The sequence below is a fragment of the Varroa jacobsoni genome, unplaced genomic scaffold (genome assembly GCF_002532875.2).
Source record: "Varroa jacobsoni isolate VJ856 unplaced genomic scaffold, vjacob_1.0 scaffold_338, whole genome shotgun sequence".
Classification (NCBI taxonomy): domain Eukaryota; kingdom Metazoa; phylum Arthropoda; class Arachnida; order Mesostigmata; family Varroidae; genus Varroa; species Varroa jacobsoni.
The window spans coordinates 334,315-355,434 of record NW_019213240.1 but is presented as its reverse complement, the minus strand read 5'-3'; the positions used below and the strand labels follow the sequence as shown (position 1 = coordinate 355,434).

General features: G+C 43.1%; 1 protein-coding gene across 4 annotated transcripts in view; it reads left to right on the top strand.

Moving 5' to 3' along the window:
• Window positions 1–1,521: 1,521 nt before the first annotated feature.
• The window catches only part of LOC111259475 (uncharacterized), a 73,026-nt gene continuing 53,427 nt past the window's right edge, over window positions 1,522–21,120 (top strand). Inside the window, exons 1-3 of one of the 4 annotated variants that reach the window (XM_086967924.1) lie at window positions 1,522–2,145; window positions 2,250–2,756; window positions 14,344–14,705. In XM_086967924.1, coding sequence (XP_086824050.1) covers window positions 14,594–14,705 — 112 coding nt within the window. In that variant the 5' untranslated portion in view covers window positions 1,522–2,145; window positions 2,250–2,756; window positions 14,344–14,593. Of the gene's footprint in view, window positions 2,757–13,133; window positions 13,334–14,343; window positions 14,706–21,120 lie in introns of those variants that run through there. The other 3 variants (XM_086967923.1, XM_022831525.2, XM_022831526.2) reach the window with 3 other exon arrangements.

Here is a 21,120-nt window from a genome sequence, read left to right as displayed (position 1 = left end):
CGTTGGGAACAATCCCGAGCTAAGGGAGCCAGCATCTGATGCCCTTTTATCGTACCTCCTACTGGCTTATCGTAGCAGGCGCAATCACAATGGCGGAGCATCGCTTCGATCTTTTCTCCGAGACCATAAAATGTCGCTGTCGTTCTTTGCGAGCTCGTTTTCTCCCTTCTCACTCCTCCTTCTTTCTCTCGATCTGTCCTCATTGCGCGCATTTTAGGAAGTAGTTGCCCCTACATGCGTTAGCTTAAACTAAATTGCTTGTGCACTGTCCCACTGAATGGGTATCGCTACCGAATCCGGCTGCAGGCACAGGATCCTACATCGTCTGAGGCAAGGCGGTTCTCAAGTGCCAATCAGCCGCATAAAAGCCTTTTCCTTAGATTCCATGAGGCCTACTAGATTCATACAATCTTCGACTCCAAATTCTTATCCGCTTGGTACCCCTTTTCGATCAATATTCCGTATCGGAGCCCCTAGCTTCCTGTTTGCGGGTGTTTCCTCAACTTTGCTAAAACACCCATCTACCCAATCGCTTACGCTCGCTACGACAGACCCCAGCGTCGTCTTCAGAATTTATTCCGGCCCTGTTCGTTTCGCAGACTACTTTAGCTTGCATCTGCAGACATTTGCAGCCTGGCGATTTTCCAGAGAAACGGAAGGAATGCGGGAATGCAGGAGGCCGGCCCTTATGTTTCGGCGTCTTCTTCTTCGGCAGTGAACTCGACCGCCTTTATCCCGTCTTGCAATCATCCCCTACGCGAATTTCGCATCTTTTCGTTTTCCGAGTTTCTGATACCGATCCCGTTCGCTCGTTGGTTCGTTTGGCTCACGCAGCCTCTAGCCGCCAGTCATCAGCCAGTCGACAAACTCGATGAGTCCCGAAAAGTCGCGCTCATGGCCGCACAGTTAGAGCGATCAACAGCTCGACTTGATGAAGCTTAATATGTACTTGCTGGGTAAAAGCTCGTAGGCGCCTTGAAACCTCGGGAATTGAACTTATTTTCTACGAAGTGACGGGTGGCGCCGTCCAACGGATGTTCCTTGAATCAGCTTCGTTCAATTCTCTTCCCCCGAAACACTGTAGATATTCGTGTTCTTAGTGGAGGTAGTACTAGGATTGCCCTCTCCTCCGAACAAGGCATGTGTGCGGTGTATGACCAAAAAGGGGCGTCTGTCTGGGGTTCCCTAAGCGCTAGGCGCCATCGTGTGTCCAGAATCCTGAGGCTAGGTGCCTGACTCTTTAACTTCCGTTCCTGCGCACTCACCCCGCGGTCCATCCAACGATGCTCTCTGTTTGGATGGTCTGCTTAGGCCGCATCTTGCGCGTGCCCCTCTACCTTGCTTGCTGCGAGAGGTTTCATGCCCATGTACCTGAAGTCCCTTCTCCTCTAATTCTAGTTCGGACTCGCCACGTTCAGAGTTGCGCTCGCTCAACTTCCCTCCTTCCTACGTCAAATGAGCATTTTATAGAAGAGGAGGGGCCGAACGGGCCGATCGAGCTAACGACAAACTAAAGCCAAACCATCAGGGGGCAGTAGGCACGGAGGAAGCAAACGGTGTCCTCCTGCTTACAGTGGCTGCAGTGTTCGTTGTTTCAGACGTCTGTCCTTTTTTCAACGAGAGCGCGCTGTACTACGCGGTTCACTCTTAGAGACAGCCACAGTCCACCTGCAGATCGTAGGCCGGTCCGTCATTCAGCAATATTAGCCCATAACAATAATGACATATCAATAAGCAGCAGGCTGCAGAGCAACGAGACAATAACAGAAGGCAGTGAGAGATAGGAACACAACAGTGAGGTCTCCTGCGCAGCCATTTCCCTCATACTTGATATAACACGGAGAAGTACACAACATCCAGCGGGGATCTCCCTTCCTCCGAAATCTACATCTGAGAGGCTGCGCTCTCGTCTCGCGTCTACAACAGATCGCGTTTGCTCCTCCCACTGCCGTTGCCTTCGAGGTTGTTGCTGCTGTTAACCTACTGTTATTACTATTGTGGCTGGCACTGCTCAATGATTGTGTTAACTCCGGTTGAATTCTTCGCTTGTCGGCGCCACCGCCACCGCCGCCGCCGCAGTTGCACCTGGAGCCTTTCTGCAGGCTCACCTTTTTATGTGGACATTGTTGCCTCATGTGTAACTTCGTAAGTAAGTTCTCCATTAGCTCATGTTTTTCGCCTCTATGTATGTAGACGTCTAAATCGTGTGCATAAGTGAATGGTGCTGGCGTGTGTTATGTTGGATGCAGGTACTGCCGCTTGTAGGTTTGCCCACGTCAAACGGGCCAACGTATCGACGAGGCCACTACGGTCTTAAGGAACAACTCAAAAAGGAACAGCTTGAAGAGAAAAACGTCTGGCGGTAGTAGACGATGGCGGGTAATAATTGTGTACGAAGCGATCTGCTGGTCAGGTTTACGGAGCTTTCAAGTTTTTATTGTTTTGTTTAGCCCTTGATGATGCAAAGGAGTATAGAGGTATTTTCAGAAAAACGGTACGGACTACAACCGTTATAGGAAGGCTAACATATAGAAATTTGGTGGCCAAAAACACTAGCCGGATTTCGAGCACACGCTTGTACGATACCATCAGTGTACGAGGGCAACGACAAACATACTAGCAGTACATGACAAAATAAGAACGGTCACTTTAATAACGAGCAACGACGCCGCAGAGAACGGACGGATGAATGAACCCGCTGAAGGATCAGCTTTTAAGAAGAGAACGGTCTCGAGCCTCACATCCATCTTCAAATCGTAAGAAAGAAAAGGCAAATAAAAACGACTCACCTCCGCTTGTTTTAATTGACAAATGCTGGTAAATCTATAGTCTGAATAACAGAATGACATAATGTACATAACTGCAACATATAAAATGTGTTTCGTCGTATAAGACAAAATTTTAATAAGGGCTCTATATTAGAGCTTCTACATATATATATATATATATTGATTCCAATAAGGGTCTAATCATATAGATGTTACGCTCTGATATTATAGGTTTTGCGAGGTCCAAAGGGGGTAGACACCGGATCAGTTTGTTTTATCGCTTCCTGATCAGTTGAACTATTAGTAAGGAACAATGTAATTGACTGAAGTGCAATGCATCCACGTACTTGTAGAGCGTCACTTAATCAGCGTAGATCAGTCCAGACCAAGAGGGGTATACGGAATTTATGTTTTCATGGCAATTTATGATGTGCTATGCTGAAAATTTAATCGATGAGGTAGTGGAGACTCCGGGGTGGTTCAATTTGTAAAATTGCTACCGCTGTTAGTTCAGGTGACTCTATATTAACCCAAGCGATATGTTACTACCGTTATAACGGTTCATAACATATACAATCATAATCGAATTCTGTGTTTCCCGTATTCCTATCCCACTTTAAAGTCATGAGAAAAAATCTTATGGGTCAGCTGCTGCAGAGCTTTAGCGAAATGCTACAGCTCACGTTGATAGTAGTAGCATACTGACAACATACGCAACATCGGTTGTTTCAGTAGTATAGAAAGACCCACAATAAGAAAACGAAATGTAATTAGAGGTTATGTATTTTTTTCCCAACACGTTCGTCGATCCGGGCAGCTATGGCAACAGTAGATATTAAACGGAAAATATGACAGGGAAAATGCAATGCCAGTAATCGTCTAAAGACTGCCCTTCGGTTCTTCTGAAGTTATTGCAATTTTTTTCGCACGTTATAGGTATAGTTTTCTGTCTTCACGGCCAGAATATAACGTGTACCAGTTAGTGGTAAATTCAGTTGTAGCTATCTGAAGTACGATCTTCTCAGAAAAGCAGCTAAGCGTACCTACTTAACCTAGCTTGTTTATTTTGTTCAATAATCTTCGATCTATGTTTATATCCTCTTCTGTTGCTGCGAATCATCATTTTTCCTAAGCCGAAAAGGCGACACAGCAGAGTCTCATGCACGCAGGCACTCCCCATCGTTTTAGCATACGTTTCGTTTGTATTGTAACTACGCTTCTGCTAGATGTTCAATGAGCTCTAATACCTATCCCATTGCTCATTATCTACGCGTCTATTTTTTAATGTCACATACATCATATAGTAATAAAAGGCCTTACAATAGAGCATTCTTTTCTATTTTTCCTACACTAGAATAGCGCACAATACGATTTTATGTATGTGTGCCGACGACCTATGGCGCTTGTAAATGACGACCTTTAAGGTGTTTTCGATTCGTGCGTCATCAGCGCCAATAATAGAATAGTAAACCATTAGATTAGTGCAATATAGATGGCAAAGTAATACTACAGTCAAAAACAGTAGCCGAAAATTGCCTCAGGCGTAAATAGCAGCTGTTTTTCTCTTCCGTTAGAGATCATTTCCTGTCGTTGCGTTCATACTGTTTGACTGGATCGTGACCAATCTCGGTATTACATATGAAAATAAGGAATTTATATTTACGAGCGCAAGCTCTAGTGATTATCAAATAGATTAAGTTTTTTTGTCCTATCATTTCGACTGGCAGACGGGATCTCTTTTCCATTCAATACAGGTCGTAGTTCCTCGTATCTAATAACCTATGCCGTTGCCTGTAATAGATATCCACTCGTATGGAACGAACAATCCTTACGCCATTCTGTTCATTTCAAACAGCTAACGTCGAGTATTGACAGGAATTTTTTTGGAACCTCCAATAAGATAAACGTTGGATATGATGTCCTGGTAAGAAAAAGAACATCTCCATGTTTACTAATCGCATCGACCAGCAACACATCTACTTTCTTCAGAGATAATCGGCATATTTTATCTTTGGCTCAGTATCAAACAGCAAGTGGCAATGTTTTGCTCAACACCGACCTGAATGGGGCTTTCAGTGCCTCAACTCGTTGCAAAGGATCCTAGCGTGCCTGTGTTTTCCTATTGGAAGGCATTTCAAAAATTTTGTTTTTTCGTATCCGCTCGATCTAACATCACCGATCCTACCACAGAGTGGGCCAAATACAATTATAACTATCACAATTAGTGCTCCGAAACAAACAGCACGTTTTTGGAGTATTGCCCCAAGGTCCCTAAAAGACATTGACACGCACGTAATGTATATCTAAATAGCCCGTTAGATTCAGTGCGCACCCGTGCCACCCATATTAGCTCGACCGTTCATAGAAAACCGGCCGGTCGGGACAGGCATGCATTATTATTGGTTACAAGAGTGGGTTCCGGTGCCTTTTAAGGGGGTCGGCGGCGTGACCTTGCAGGTCGTCGACCTCAAGCACGACGAATATCGCCGTCACCTGACACTAAAAAGAGGATAGGCATTGGGTTCACATCGTGGCGAAAACGAGCCCGGATTGATTCGGGCGGGCGAAGGACCGCCTACCTGTCTATGCCTACCTGACATGACACGCCATGTCAGGTAGCCATGGACAAAGCGTTGCTAAAGAAACGACAGGGATTCTAATGGAGTTACCGAGCCGGTGTATTGAGTCGCGAATGCCGCCACATTTATAGCCATTATTGTACCATGTTTCGGAGATCCTATGTATCTTATGGCGATTGCAGTATATATTGAACTGTAGAGGACGTATTGACGCATTTCTAGACACATGGCTTTAATGCCACATCTCTCAGGGGAATTGACGTTGGCGCCATTCTGAAGCTGGTATTTGACAACAGTAAATATATTAAAGCTGTTAAAACATCTTTATTCAGATGTGAGATAGAGCGCCTCGCGTACGGGTGAAATGTCGGCAAAAATTCTCTATGTTCTGCAGTGTTACTTTACGACCAACATACGAATGCTACCGAGCCTTGTGAAGAAGTCTCTGTTTACAATTAGGAGGCGTTCTCGAAAGAAACGGCCTAAATGTGATCCCGTCATTTGTTCTCGAAATTTCGATGTGAAAGGTGCCCTCCGTAGTGTCGACCATTCAGGAACAATTTATTGCGAAAGCTGAACAGGACTGACCTGAGTGGCCATGACATTGTCAAAAATATAAACAGCTACGACAAAAGAGCTTTAGGCCACTTAAAAAAGATGGCTATGAAGAGAAGCTCGATGATGTTTGGGTGCTATACGGATTGACGCAAAGTAATTTACTCGATCGTGTTTACATCTGCGAAACTCTATAGAAACGTAATGAAATTGGGCCATCTCTTAAACGGTTGATCATGGATGATGAATAGCCGATCTCGTACAACACTAGTAGATGAAAAAGGTTATCGTCAAAGCAAGAGAAGCTCCACAATCGGTGGCAGGCTCCGACTTGACGCCGAAAAAGGTGATGCTAAGTGCCTGGTGGAAAAGAATCGTGTCTTATAGGCTGCCGCTTTCTGACATAACGATATATTCAGCCCTTCACCGTCAAGAGATTGTAACACGCCATTGAAACAACCAGCCCGAACTAAATTACAGATTGAGGCACCGTCTTGTGCCACGGCAAAGCCAGATCACACACATCCTTAGTCACCGTGAGAAAATAGAGATGGCTAAGTTAAAGCGGGAAACTTTTAATGCGCCCGCCGTATGGTTCGGATCTTGCATGTTCAGACCATTATCTGTTTTGATTTCTGCAGAATTACCCTAATGACGGTTATTTGCATTTAATGGAAGGACAATGTCAAAGTCACTTGAATCAGAAAAATTCTACAGTGATGAGATTCTGGTGTTAGTAGAAGAATAGCAGAAGCGAAGAATCTGACGTTATCAGAGAAGTCGAAGTCGCCCATATTTAGTTTAAAATATTGCTTTTAAATGTAAAAAATATTTGCCTGATCCTTGGACGCGTTTCGTATGTCCTAAATACGCGATTAATGTGATGAAGACATTTATTGCATTGATTATTTCTATCGGGTGCTTGCCTTGCTAGACTGAAGGTGTCCGAACAAATCTTAATAACACGATGAGCTATTTGAACGAACCATACGCTGAGCAGAGTACGAATGCAATTGGAGTAGGCACACACGGTAGGCATATCAGAGATGATTTAAAAGTTTCAGAGGATCTAATTCGATTAATAAAATTATAGTCTTCACCGCCGTGGAGTCCCCGATCAAAGCTGTTCAATTGCAACTATGCAACAGCTGAAGTCAAGCTGGATAATCATAGAATTTAGTTAAATTGTATCTAAAACACCACAAATTATTTTAAAACCGTTTCTTTATAAACACTATATTTGAAAATTTATGAGACGTACGATTGCGTTTCGTTTCAAACGCTGTATAAAGATTTTTTGAATACGAATAAGTAACGACTGACGGGGTGTCTCTACAACGGAATACATCAATTTATTGAACACCAATTGTTTGCGGGATTTTCTGAATAATTTGCCGGATTCTGTCTGGGGCCGCCGATTGATCTGCATCAGTTGTACGCCAGTCTATAGGGAAGATTGTTGAAGAAAACTCAAGCTATCTATAGAACTTGCATAATAATTAGGTGAACGTAGAATTACTAGTGACTCCATGAAGCTTGTGATTTTTGCTGGATTTCCAGATTAGTGAAATTCGCTTTTTGAAAAAGTAAAGATTTTGCTTGCAGTAACAAACTAACAGCCACTATAATTCTATGATGTAGGCATGACACAGTCCTAGTTGTCCTAACGAAAAACGAAACGCTCAAATAGTTCCCGGGTCAGTTGTGGTGCGCTTTGCGGACTCTCGGTCGAAGCCTTTGGCTTAGGCCCTGTAACGGCCCGCTTTAGGGTCTGTCCGAGACGAAAGTGATTTACATTAGATTTTTGACTCCGCCAATTTCCTAAGAGGATTTGGAAGATTCGGAGATAAAGCATTATGCCCAGCAAAACAGTCAAAATAGCAGCAACAGCAAAGCTTGTAAATATGACCGTGTTTCCAAAATGACTTCGTCCTATTACCATTTGCAAAAATGATGAAATTCATAAAATGTACGTGTGAAATTGTGGTAGTAGCTATTAGTCCTCATCGATGCGCTATTCAGAAATGTACTGACTAGGGTTCGGTATCATATATGCTTGATAAAGTCATGTGGATATGTTAAAAGCAAGCTCCCACATATCATCGTTCTGTTATATACCATCATGCTATTAGTCAACAAAGAAGGACTGATCATACAGAACTGGCAGTTGAACGAATGAAATTTTAGGCGTATTTATTAGGTAGTTAACTAAGCAATCTCTGTATTGTTTGTCGCTCTCTTACTTTCTAATGCTTTTCGTTTGCTAGTGGTCAAGTATTACGAACAGCTCGAAAGATCTTAGCAGGCTCTGTGAGGCGGACGTTTGTTGAGACTATATCGTTTGGTCCCGAGTTGGTGCCTCAAAAATGGGCCGGTATATCCATATAGCAAGAAGCGCGACGAAACTAAAAAGTCTGCCCCTGTTTAGAATCCTCATCGTACGCGGAAGAGATGAGCTGAGTTGATTTCGTAAATTTTGGACATCAGCAATTGGTCGGTGCCTTGAGCTTACTATATTCATACCGGCTTTTGGAATACTAACTTAAAGCAAGGTCTTCCGATTAAGCTTGCCGACAATCTTGTAGAGTAACTCAATAAATCTTGACCCTCAAGGAGATCAGATCTAGAAAAGAAATGCAATAAACGAAAATGTCAATTATTTTTGGAAATTAGCAATAACATATTTGTCCTAATCCGTCGTTCTGGACATCGTCAAGGCTAGTCGATGAGTCCAGCTGTTCGGTGACAGCGTTCTAACACACTGTACTATATTTAGCCTATTCAGGACGCGTATGCGTAGATGTTCAATAGATATAGTTGAAGCATAACCGTATCATTTATTTCTTGTATGAGGACGTTCATGACACTATACGAACACGACTGTACAATCATAGGGCCTGAATACCATAGGGCAAAACGAATACCATATTCGAAATTTCGTGACGTTTCAGTTACTCGTTAAGGAAGTGGTAGATACGTACGTACGTACGTACGTTCGTCTATACTTTTGCAAAGACGGCGTGGACTTGGATTGAATTAAGTGGAACTTGTCTCTTGCGTCAGTATGCGGCAAATCAAATCTCTCCGACGTATACCTTTCGTACTGCGATGACTTCTTCTTTTAAAACATCGTTGATTTTCAAGTGAATCTTCAAGTGCGCTTTCCCGCATTTGAAAACGTAAAAATTGATGCTCTGACGGTCCTCTATCAACAGAAATGTCTCAGGCTTCGAGGCACGTCCGCAGGCGATAATAGATTGAGAAGAAGGGTAACTGCAGTCCGACGAAGGCTTTTACTTGGCTGTTACTTTGATAAACAGACTATTTTAGAAATGTTCCCAAAAAAAAAAAAGCTCCCTCTGCACGCCATAATCGATGTCAGCATGCTCCCAAATGCTGGCTTGATAATTTATTAAAAACATACATCATTCAAACAATTTCTTAGGTGCATAAACATGCACTCATTGTTCACGATTGTACATGCCTTGGCTAGACGATATGTGCACGATTTATGGTTTAGGGCAACGCAGCTAAACTTCAATACACTATTCCCTATCGCGGGTAGAACAGCTATTTCTATTGGTGTTTCTCGGCTGTAGAAAACACGACTGGTTTCAGACTCCTACAAGACATATGCACGCAATACGAACCCTGGCCACGACGTATAGCATAACGGTACTCATTCATGATTTCAAAGCAAACACACAAGTGACCGTACGACCAAGCGTGATGGCATGAAAATTATCATGATCACCGTCCGGAGGAGCTGTCATTTATTTCGAATATTCTCAAGAGATATTAGATGCTAGGCCTGCCGGCCAGCCCATCCTATCCAGATGTCGCTAGAACCTATATATATATATATATATATGTATGTATGTATGTATGTACCGTCGTATTTGTGTACACAGCTGGCATTGAAGTCTTTTCCGGTGGTATTTGTAATCAGCTTATTGCTTTGGCAGTCATCACACATTTGGCATTGAAACGGATGCGCGTGAGTGCGATAGCGTCACTACACTCCACCCGTAATATATTCGTTTGAACCGATCCCCACCCGCTGATCTATCTCGTCGTTGGCGTACGAGTGACGCATGGGTAAGAACGCTGGTCGGTTTTTTTTCGAAAAATTAATAGCATTTGGAACGTGTCACCGACGAGCAAATCTTCCCGATATACATTAGTGTACTGTCTGTTCGAATGTTACAAGAAGACTGCCGAAGATTTTCGAAGACTAGATAACGAGGTGTCAGCTTATGTCTAGGGATATAATTGACGCATGCTAAAGCCCGTTTAAGCGTATATATATCCGGGTTGTTGGGCTAATTTTTCTAGTGACTGTATCAACAATACGCTGTAGAAGTATACTTTTGATAGAAAGACAGCTGAGCACACTGCGTGAGATTGTCATAACCAGATGTACGGTAACTTGCGTGATACTGCGTGAATTAGTAAGTTGCATAGATAGCGACGAGGTCAAAAATAACAAATGGATTTCTACGGCATCGAATACGTTGTGTAGTGATATAATAACAAGTATAGACACTGCACTATGACTAAAAGTGTAGCTAGTATTATTTCGATTTCCCGTTTAACTACTGCAGACGTAGGTAAGCAACTGGCAACAATCATTCTCCTTTTTGGTGTTTGTCTGTTTTTGATTTTAGTAGGACGATTCGTTTCTGTCAAACAGACCTGATCATTCGTTCTTAACAAGAACATCGTTACGCTCGTGCATTAAGTAAAGTTCAATATGCTGTGTTGTACCCCTTTAGCAACAGCAACGTAGAGAAAGATAACATAACCCTTGGTAAAAATACCTCGAAGTGTCAGACCTCAGGATATGGGAATATGTTACTGTCGTCACTCAAGAAGTGGCCTCGAAATGTCGGCCCGCTTTGCCGTCGACAAATGAACGCCGAGGTTTACAATGCTGCCGTTGCAAAATCATTGCTTCGGCCATTTCGTTGCCCATTGTCACCGTTTATGCCAGCCTGCTCTGGTCCTCTCAGTCTATTCGGCTTGCTACGTGACGCGGCAACGCAACGTAGCCACTCACCCTGCTCGTAGCCTCAGCGGGGCATTCGACGCAAAGATACGCAAGCTACACGCGTCGAGCAGGGCTCTGAAGACCAACAAACCTTGGGGCAACGCAAAAGGCCCAGACAACAATGTAGTAATAGCAGTAGTGCTGTTGCTATCAGAGCCGCCCGTACCACTAGCAGCTCGATGCATCAGTGGTTACCCCACCGCAGAACACCCATATACTCTGCCAATAACTTCTTTTCCTTCCCAGCCAAACTCGCTTACCCGACAACAACTGACTTTTGTCGTTATCCTGTCTGCACATCGAGCGTGAGGTGGCAAGTCAACATAAGGAAGTGTCTAGTTGCTCGTCACTGAATGCTTCTGTCAAGCGCCACTATTGATTCACGTAAAGTTAACACAGAAGATGTAGAGTAGTAACGAGATGGGTTCTACTCGATTATCGGCTGGTCCTTACTTCTCAGGCCATGCCGCTGTGGAGTAATGGCCAGCCATTGACTACGATGGGTCGGAATAAATGTTTTAACACTATGTACCACTACGAGAGTTTTGAGCTCGATTTTTCGTTGATAAATATGTACAACACGGTGCACTCGTCTATGACTCTGCACTGGTTAATAACAAAAATGTGTCATAGAACTATTTCGAAAATGTCAACATATCAAAAATTGAGAATATGGTACTGTTATTTAATTAAAGGCGGGGTGGCCTTAAAACCGGTTAGGACCGTCGAAAAACAGATTGACCAGCCGCGCGATATGAGCTATTTGAGCGAATCTAGTTCTAATTGTCACGCCTACACATAAGTTCTTGTGAAGAAGCGCAGGCAAAGGTGTGTATATTGGCATCAAGTAGAAAGCGTGAGATCAGGGGAGGATCAACGTCAGGAGTCACAATTTCGCTACCACGTTTTTTGGTTGACCAGCACGCTCAAAAACTTGTTGTTTAATAAACTCTAAGTCCGCCAAAGATTAAACGACAAATGAAAGCCTGAAAGTGACCGCAGCATTCTATAATCGGCTCGTTGGTACGTAACGTTGTTGCTCGTCAGTTTGACAATCGTGACAAATATTGATCTAAAATAATAAACTATATCCATTTTGTTACGCTATTTTAGAATTAAAAAAAAAAAAAAAAAAACATCTAAATACGCCTACTTGCTTTTTACAAATCACTGCAATCGATGTTTTGATATATCCTCTGTTCTGACCTTGACGGTCTAGTAGTTTCCTTTTTGACAGTCAATGAGTGTATCACGTTTTGTACTTCTGTTCCGCTCTAAATTGGAGCATCTATTTACCTCACTGCCTGCCGAACGTGACGACGTTTGTTCGTTGTCATCCAACAAAGTGCAATAGACTGTTTCATTTTAAATGTTCTAGCTATCTAGATATTTTTTTAAAATGAAGATGGTATATTCCAGCGATAGGGTGGTACAGAACATCAGCCTTCTTTTTCTACTATCTATAGTATATATACAATATAAATTGGACAGGTATCCGTAGCTGGCATTGGGAACTCGAGACCGTATGCTGGTAGTCTGAGTCTCAAAATAGCTTAGTATCACGAAAACTTCCTGTTTGAGTAAATATTCATCAATACTAGGCTTGTGAACGCCGGTTCTACGCTGTCACATATGAGAAAGTACACTCCGGGTCAATTTTATCATGAATGCGATTAGTTCTTCCCGATGATGCTTGAAGTAGTTACACATAATCAAAAACTACTTCAAGCCGCCAAAACGAGCGCACGTTGACTCTCACATCGGCTTCTACCGCTTATTGCCGTCCAGTGGTTAACGGAGGACGTCTGTGCGAAGTTTGTTCCATGTTTCATCTAATGATGCGTTTAGATTACGATAGCCGGACAGAGAGTTTTTGTATCGCGGTCGACTCGGCTGGATGGAGCAGACAACGGAAGCGAACTCGAAGGTAGAAGCGGGGAATGAATGGGGGGAACAGTGAGATCCTTTATGTTTGAGGGGTATGGAATGCGTTGTGGAGGCATACCATGGGTCACAACGAGAGCTGGCTGGAAAGTGGTCTCCAGAGGAATTCTATTGGCACATCCATCAACGTCGACGGCTCAGTTAGCTATGGCGCTACTGGCAAGGTCTAAGGAACTTTTAGTAAACGGGCTTACCCTGGTTTTTAGGCTTGGCTACAGCCACAGTCCTTCGTGAAGCGGCCAGGGGCCATGCTTCAGTTGGCCGGAGGGTACTTGCTGTCTCCGCTCCGGCAGTGAGGCTGACTTATGCTCACTACTCTCTGAAGGACAACGATGACGGCGCCACGTAGAGCGGGACACGCGGAGTTTTACATGTCTTGCATAAGTCTACCAACCGCGGAATTAAGCTGCTGCTCGACCTCGAGGGACGAAACGAATGTGAGTGAAGAACGGCCACGTAAGAAAAACTTTTGTCCGGATAACCCTGTGCACTAATGCTCGATATTAAACATAATGTGGTTCCAAGACAGTTATTTGGCTCGCAAAAGAGTCATCGTGAGCAGAGATAAGATTCTTGTTGCACGCTAGATGTTCTGTTAACTTCGATAATCATCAATTCAAGTTACAATGGTTTTCTGCTAATACTACCATTAGTGTAATAATAAATCTTTTTGCTTAAAAGGTAGATGGTATAAATATAGCCGGCCTATATGTCAAATACAAGTGACAGTATGCTGTGTTCCGATGAAATGGATTCTGATGAAGATCATAACTATATATATAATAACAATAATAATAGTAACAATAAAAATAGCAGTAATAATAAATTGGAATAAATGTAAGGCGAGAGCTAGGGGCTGGTAAAGCAAGAGCAAGATCTAAACGCGCTTTCTTATACCCTAGTTTAATGTTTTAATTAAGAAGTAGAAGGCAGAGAATCTTAGGAAAACACCCTCAGAGTGGCCTAACATAAAAATAAATATTTAAAAATGGCGAATTACATGGAATATAATGTGGTGACACACACATATATATATATATATATATGTGGCAACACTGAAAATGCCGACATATGCTTTATTAAGGTCGCCTAGGGCTGAAATAGATAAATCAGCTATTAGCATAAAATGTCCTATTAAAATATAAATTATTTTTTCCTATAGATGTTCAAATTGGTTAACGCGGGATAATTACTTTGCCAAGGGAATGGCTCTAAAAATCGATCAAAAACATTATCAGTCACATTATGGAGAGTGGCAATTCGTAGACTCTACATACACAGTGCATCGATTTTTCTAATCATTATCATCATAAATATTGTCTCATTTTTTTTAACTATTTATGGTTGGTAACGAATCCTTGACAGATCGCCTATATAAAGTATGCAGTGGCCAGCTATCTAGACATGCAAACTTTAATGTAATAAATAACAGGGCTCTTATTTTCAGGTGTATCACTGGCGACCTGTCTCGTTCAGTTGTGTCTTTCATCTATGAAACATCGCCACATAGGATGCCCCGGCACTCAGTCGGCCCCAGTTCGTGCCTCATGCAAAACCTCTAAGCCTTTTAGGCAGCAGCACAGCTGCACCTCGTCATTATTACGGGCCACTGAAAGCCACTAAAGGCTTTTGGATTAGACAGCCTTGCCTTGACGCATTCGCTTTAACCATCCGATCGACCAACGTCAACCTACAGGATGCCACAAGTCGTAATGCTATTGACGCTCGCGTCGCTGCCCCTATCTACAGGATGCGTTTCCGCTCCCGAGATTCCTGTCACGCGTACGCCACTTAGTGGGAACGACAATAGTAAGTAGCGTTCCTGAAAATGATTTCCGGTTACCTTCCGAAGGTATTAAATAGGGCCAGTTCTACAGATTGTTATAATAAGATAAACAACCGAATGATTAGAGCACAGTAAATTACATATTTTGGTTTTATACGATAGAGACACGACATTTCTTTGCGAAGTACCTATAGTAGGTGTTATTGATAATTACGTAATAGTGTGAGCTTGTATTCATTACAATAATTATCGCCATATGGTGCAAATGAGTCATGGGCATATGTATGAATTAAGGAAGACTATATAGGAAGTATATCTTGGACGGATGGGCTCGTGGTTCCCCGTTGCGGCGCGAGTTCCGATATCACCATCGTATCTTGAATCTATAGACGTGTGAAAGAAAAACGAGTATAGTGTGTGAGGTGGAGAAAATAATCTACCCTCAACAAGCCGAGGAGGAAAAGCGAAAAATAGGACAAACAATGCAAGGACGTGGTGGCTTTACCCGGCTCAGCAAGCTCATAGCAGGACCGGCTGCGTGTCAGGCGGTTCCATGCTGATGAGCAGCATACTCGACAGTCGAATTGGTTGGCCCGCCACTCTCGGAACTTTGTAACAGTAGATTACAGAGATAGGCAACTGAAACGGCGAGAGACGGCGGAACATAGCTCAGAATGTCAGTTACACGGCCGGGCGAACGAATAAAGCCCGCGAGGAAGTACTGCTGGCCTGCTTGATACATGCCGCAACCCATCCTTGACTACCACGAAATTTCCATAGAAACTCTACGTTTCCAAGAACTAGGGGTGGTTCTTTGTTCTATTATTTAACTCGATCCTCTGCAGTGTAGGCCGGTTAGGTGGTGAATTATGTGATAGGCATCGCAGTGCTAAAAAAAACTTTTATAAAGGGTTTCTTTTATCCTTGTTTTGGCTCTGACAAAAGGCTTGCTCAGTAGAAGCACGTTTCTGACAATTTTTTGAAGAGTGAGTTGATTTACGGCCATATAAAAGTGAGATGTTTATAGCCATGTTTGGCATTTTAGTACGTTGCTATGAAGAACACACTATGGTTTCTGTGGTTTTCAATGCGATTCAATATTCTGAAAGCAATCTACATTAGGTTACACTTGAGCCAGTTAAGTATAGATTTTTTTTTTTAGTTTTTTACTATTAAATCAGCTGTAACGACATTTTGTTTTCAGTTTGATTTTCCTTTAACTTGATTAACTGGCCTTCTGTGTCAAGAAGTGAAGTCACTTGCCACTTGTTAACTGTGCACTCGATTTCCAAATAAGATGTTTGTTATACTATCTCAACACAATTTCAACCTGCTTTATTCGAATCTTGGTTTACTATCCGAGACTAAATCGTCGTCAGTGCATTGAATACGCCGATCCGAGATACCATAAAATAGGCTCGCCACCCAGCTACCTATCAGGCTACATTTTAGCCCAGCCTATGCATCCGCAAACTCCTATAGTATTCACCATGAAATGTCCTGTTACTCAGAACCTAGATACTTCTTTTGTGAATGTGAGCGGATCTGGCCGGCTTTGTCGTTGCCTGGCATGGTAACTTCAAGATTTCTGAGACAAGGGAATAAACTTTTTCGTCATATTTCGCTCGCCCTGGTCCTGCCAGTAGCAACGACGGTCGTCAAGGGCCAATCTAACGCATTATTTACAACGTCCGCATTCGTTACTTACGACGAAGACTCGATGTTACTAGAGGTCGCGATACAGGACTTCCCACATTGAATAATGTGCTACTTTTGTTGTTTTCTCCTGTCGGTCTACACCTGTTTGCGGGTAGAAGATATCGAGGAGAACCACTATGTAGCTCAGGGACGCGGTCTGGGCTTCAACGCTCTAACCTGTTCCACGAGAGGTGTGAGATTTTATGACGAACAAAGCTGAAGTCGCACTTTCACGTTATGGCTGCCATTGTAGGCCTTCCATTGATGTAGGGCAGGAAAGAGAAAAATCCCTAAGGTCTGTTGTCTCCTTTTTGATTAGATAATTGTATATAAATAGGTTAAGCTGTCACGAATATTTTGCAAATATTTGATGATATGTAGTGACATGGAAGGGAGCGCCTGGGTGCATTCATAGGGGGGAACCGCCATCGCAGAACCTCCAGTACTTCATGCAAAAAGTAGAGTTTAACTGCTTTATTATTGCCTATAAAGTAAAGGCCCGTGCGGCTGGTCATACAGGAGACGGTGGAAAGGCTCAGTGACAATGGGGCTGTCAGTAACAATAACAACAGTAATAGCTTTGCAGTGAGTGACAGAGTTTTCGTTGTCGCTTAACAAATTTATCTCTCACACAAGCCTCCTGCTAGCTGTTTTCGCCTTCCATGACAAAAGATACATTTTTTTTATCATCTGTCTCATTCTCTTCGTTTTTCATTGCTGCAGATCGTTGAGTTTCAATAAATGGAACTCAGCTAAAAATAGCCATCGGTCGTTTGTCGTAAGACCTGCGTTACTTAGATCACTAAACGGACTTACGGAATATACATAATATATCCGTAACCATAAAAACCCATAGATAAGCTTTTTGAAGCATTCCTATGGGCGTAATGAAGGACATGATACTGAGGTTCCAAGGCGAGTACTAGGTGCTAAAACAAAGGATAGCTATCAGTAGTATTGCATTCTTTCTATGACAAAGTGGCTGACCTGTGTTTCAACCATCAGTATTCCGAAAGACTGTAAAAGTGTTCTTGTAGCTTCTTAGATGAATAGGATAAATACCCTGGGCAGTTATCTAGCTATCTAAAGCAATGGCTAGCCCAACCTATTGTCGCCAACTATTCTTTCAAAGCTTGAGTTGTCTTTAGTGTTGTTTGCAGACCCAGAGTCCACCTGACCAGGTTCAATGGTTGTTGTAGCGCTGTACCAGTGAAGATTTCTAAAGGGAATATATGCTACGATGGTAGTGTCGATTGATATTGACACAGGTTTGAGTTCTATATTACAGTATATACGAGAAACGATTGTGTTTAATATAGAAAGAATATTAGATAAACGTAGTTTAACATAACTGCGGTCAGCTATCATTCTGCGCCACCATGAAACAATCCACCGCTCTCGGCAGAATTTGTTTATAGATATTGACTTGCCTCCTTATGGTAAAGCATTTTGTCTAAAACTCATTGCAATTAGCGCTGGATTTAGGCGGAAACTCCTAGACAATACTGCTGTAGCAGTTAAACGTTATTACGGCCGCATGGAGTAACAGGAATTAAATTCCATGGATCGTTGATTTTGTCAAGGAAATATAGCCTTTATTAGAGGCAAAATTCTATATAACTCAAGAGATTTTCAAGTGCAGCACCAACTGGAACATCGTGCTGTCTTTAATAGGACTTTCGTTCATTATATAGAAAGTGAACGCTTCTCTTACGACGTAAAATAACTTTGACTTTACCAAAAAAATATCCTCAGTTCTCCAGGATTCCTCGAGTTTGCTCTGAGTAACCAAACGCCTTTGACGTATCACGCAGCGTACGCCAGTTTGAAACTTTATCAGTGTATTTCCATCAAGCCATTCTACACTGCGTATCTAGAAAGGAAGACTCATGTCCCTACGTAATTTTCGACTAAACAACACGCGATGATAATTAAATATTATCTTTTTCTACGGTCGCTCAGCACAAAATATGCGTTCTACAGCCATCACAGCGTGAAACATACATTGCTCTCGGCAGAATCTGTTGGCAGATACTAACTTGCTTTCTTATCGTAAAAAATTTTGTCCAAAAAACTCATTGCAACTAGCGCTGGATCTAGGCGGGAACTCCTAGGCGGAGCAACTCCTACGAATTATAGTTGCCCCTCTGTATGTTTCGAGATTTCAAAGGTTTCTACTCTGTAGCGGAGTCCGAGGCAAGCACTTTTGGCCAGTCTATATGCCATACGGAAAAGCTAAGACCTCAGGAGTCTGCTGAAGAGTTTCACCGCCGCCTGTTCAGGGTCAGTGAGCAGGAGGGATCAGGGGTCAACAGCTGGTCTCCGTTTCCTGCACGCCTCCTCTGACGGAATGGATATCGAGGCGGGAGTATGGCCGAGGCTCAGATTATAAAGGCCCATCTGTTTTTTTTTAACAGCAGCGTCTAGTAGTGGTCGTATTGCTAGAGTTATAAAGAGAACAAATGGAACTAAGACTTGGCAATGGCCAACATGGTCGACTTATCAAGAACCGCTGGTCAAATGCTATAAGCTCAATCAAAAGTAAAAGAACCCTTTCGTATATAGACACTCGTGTATGTAACGTTACGTGCCGGATCCTTCCAATGGATCCGGCTTGTGTACAGGGTAAAGGGTCTGCGCGGGACTATTTCGCAGAAACCGGAAAAAACAGCTTATTGAGACTGCTGTACACACAAATCAAAACTGCCCTAATGGTAAGACTTCTACCTCATTCGGCTTCGTCCTTAGCCTGCTGTAGACTTGTGCTCACATATAAACAACATGGAGGTTCCACAGCTACTAATGTCCTTCAGGCATTCAGTACTCACCATAAGCAACCGTAGACAGATTCGTTACGCAGTTACCTATTGATACGTTCGTTATGTGTAGCATGCTTTCCATAGATTTAGCTGAGCATCTATTGACCACCCGCTTCATGTTCCGATCCCTCCTCGAACACTGCGTGTGTCATTACAAACATATACACAGAATGGAGCTTCTTTTCTGAACCCCTGTCATAATGGACCGTACTGTAACAAAATTTATTATAGCTAAATAATAAGTTCTGTCCTCCTTAAGGATAACCATTAACACAGAAACGGAGCTTTACTGATCAACTGTTTCCCTCGTTAACTTTAAAGTCGTTCAATTGGGGGCCTTCTGATTGCTGTCGTAAAATTCAAAGAATATTTCACACCTCGCACTGCGCAAAGGGTAGTTGTACGAATGCCAACTATAAGGGGACAGTGCGCGCTGGTGGAATGGTGGGTATCGTGCGACCCACATATGAAACCAGCGGCAAAATAATGCGCAAAGCGATGCCCCACAAGTTGGCTACGTTACAGACTTATCTACGAAATCCATCGATCCAAGGGCAGTTGTTACTATCACCACTGCAAGCGAGTGAAGCAAAACTACCGGCGAAAAGGAATAACACTGTTTTTTCGGAAAGCTTTGTGGCTCTTGGCTTCGATGCTGTGCAACGAACTCCCTTATTTTCCTATTACAAAAGCTATAAATTTCTCTCCCTGGTTCCCCTGAAACGATTCCATCATTATTCATATAAAGTCAGCGCTCGTCCACTTGGGACACTACACCCAGCTGTCCTAATATCCTAGACTACTCAGTGGCTGCCGTTAGCAGAGCTATAGATAGATAAACCTGTCATTTTCGCCCTCTTCGTTATCGCAAGCGGCACTTCGATGATGAACGATTATAACCTGGTCTCTATCTGAGATTGCGTATAGTGAATTCTGTCGACACAGCATAGACACATGTTGGCACTGCAGGCGTACATCGACTCATCCAGTCGGTTTAGCAGACAAAGGATACAACAGAAGTGAGAACGAGGCTAATGGGGGTCTGACCTTCCTCTGCTTGTACCGTTTCTGCGGGACATCAGCTACCACCGGCGGCTCCGGTCCCTACTTCATTCACTGTCTAGCATTTTGTACTTTTTCTGACTATCTTAACAATTCAAAGGGACGGAACTATCTTGTACTATGTCTCTATGATCTTCACGCACATACGGACAAGTAATTTGGCGACAAAGATGTATCTGTCTCTTCCGTGCAGCCAATGTCTGCTTCCGTTGTAACATGCCCATCGAAGTAGAGTAGCGGTAGCCATGCTTCAATAGTCAGCGTCTGCGGCACTCTAGACCTATATATGCGGCAGAGATAGATAGTGCTGGATTGCAAAATTGTCCATCGGATGTTGGCAAGGGACGAGAACAAGTAGATTACTCGGTAAATACGTACTGCGGTATTTTCAGAAACTGCTTTGACTGGTCGTTTTTCTTTTGCTATTGATGTTATTGCTGCTTGTTATGTCGTCGCCATTGCGCCCGCTGTGGCCCCCGCCGCTACTGTCGCCACTTCCTGTATCCATACCGCTGGCCGCGTTTGTACCGAAATGAGCAATGGTATTCTCTAGTAGTCGTGGTTGTCAGAGTCACACTTGTGCCAGAACCAAGTCAGTGGCAAACTATTGGCAGTGATTTTTCGACCATCACGAGACAACTATTCTGCGGAGTAGTGCTTTAATAAGAGTTACAGTAGAACTTTGTTAGTGCAGGTAAACCGTTTAAACTGTCGGTTTGCTCGCGCGTCTATCGTGCGTTGCTGGCTTTGACAGCGCAGCGTAGACGTACCCACATGTCCGCTGCGGGTCGGGCAAAAAAACTGGTGTAAAATAGGGGTTATTAAGCAAAGCCGGATGAGGGCGGAGGAGCTTTGAGTC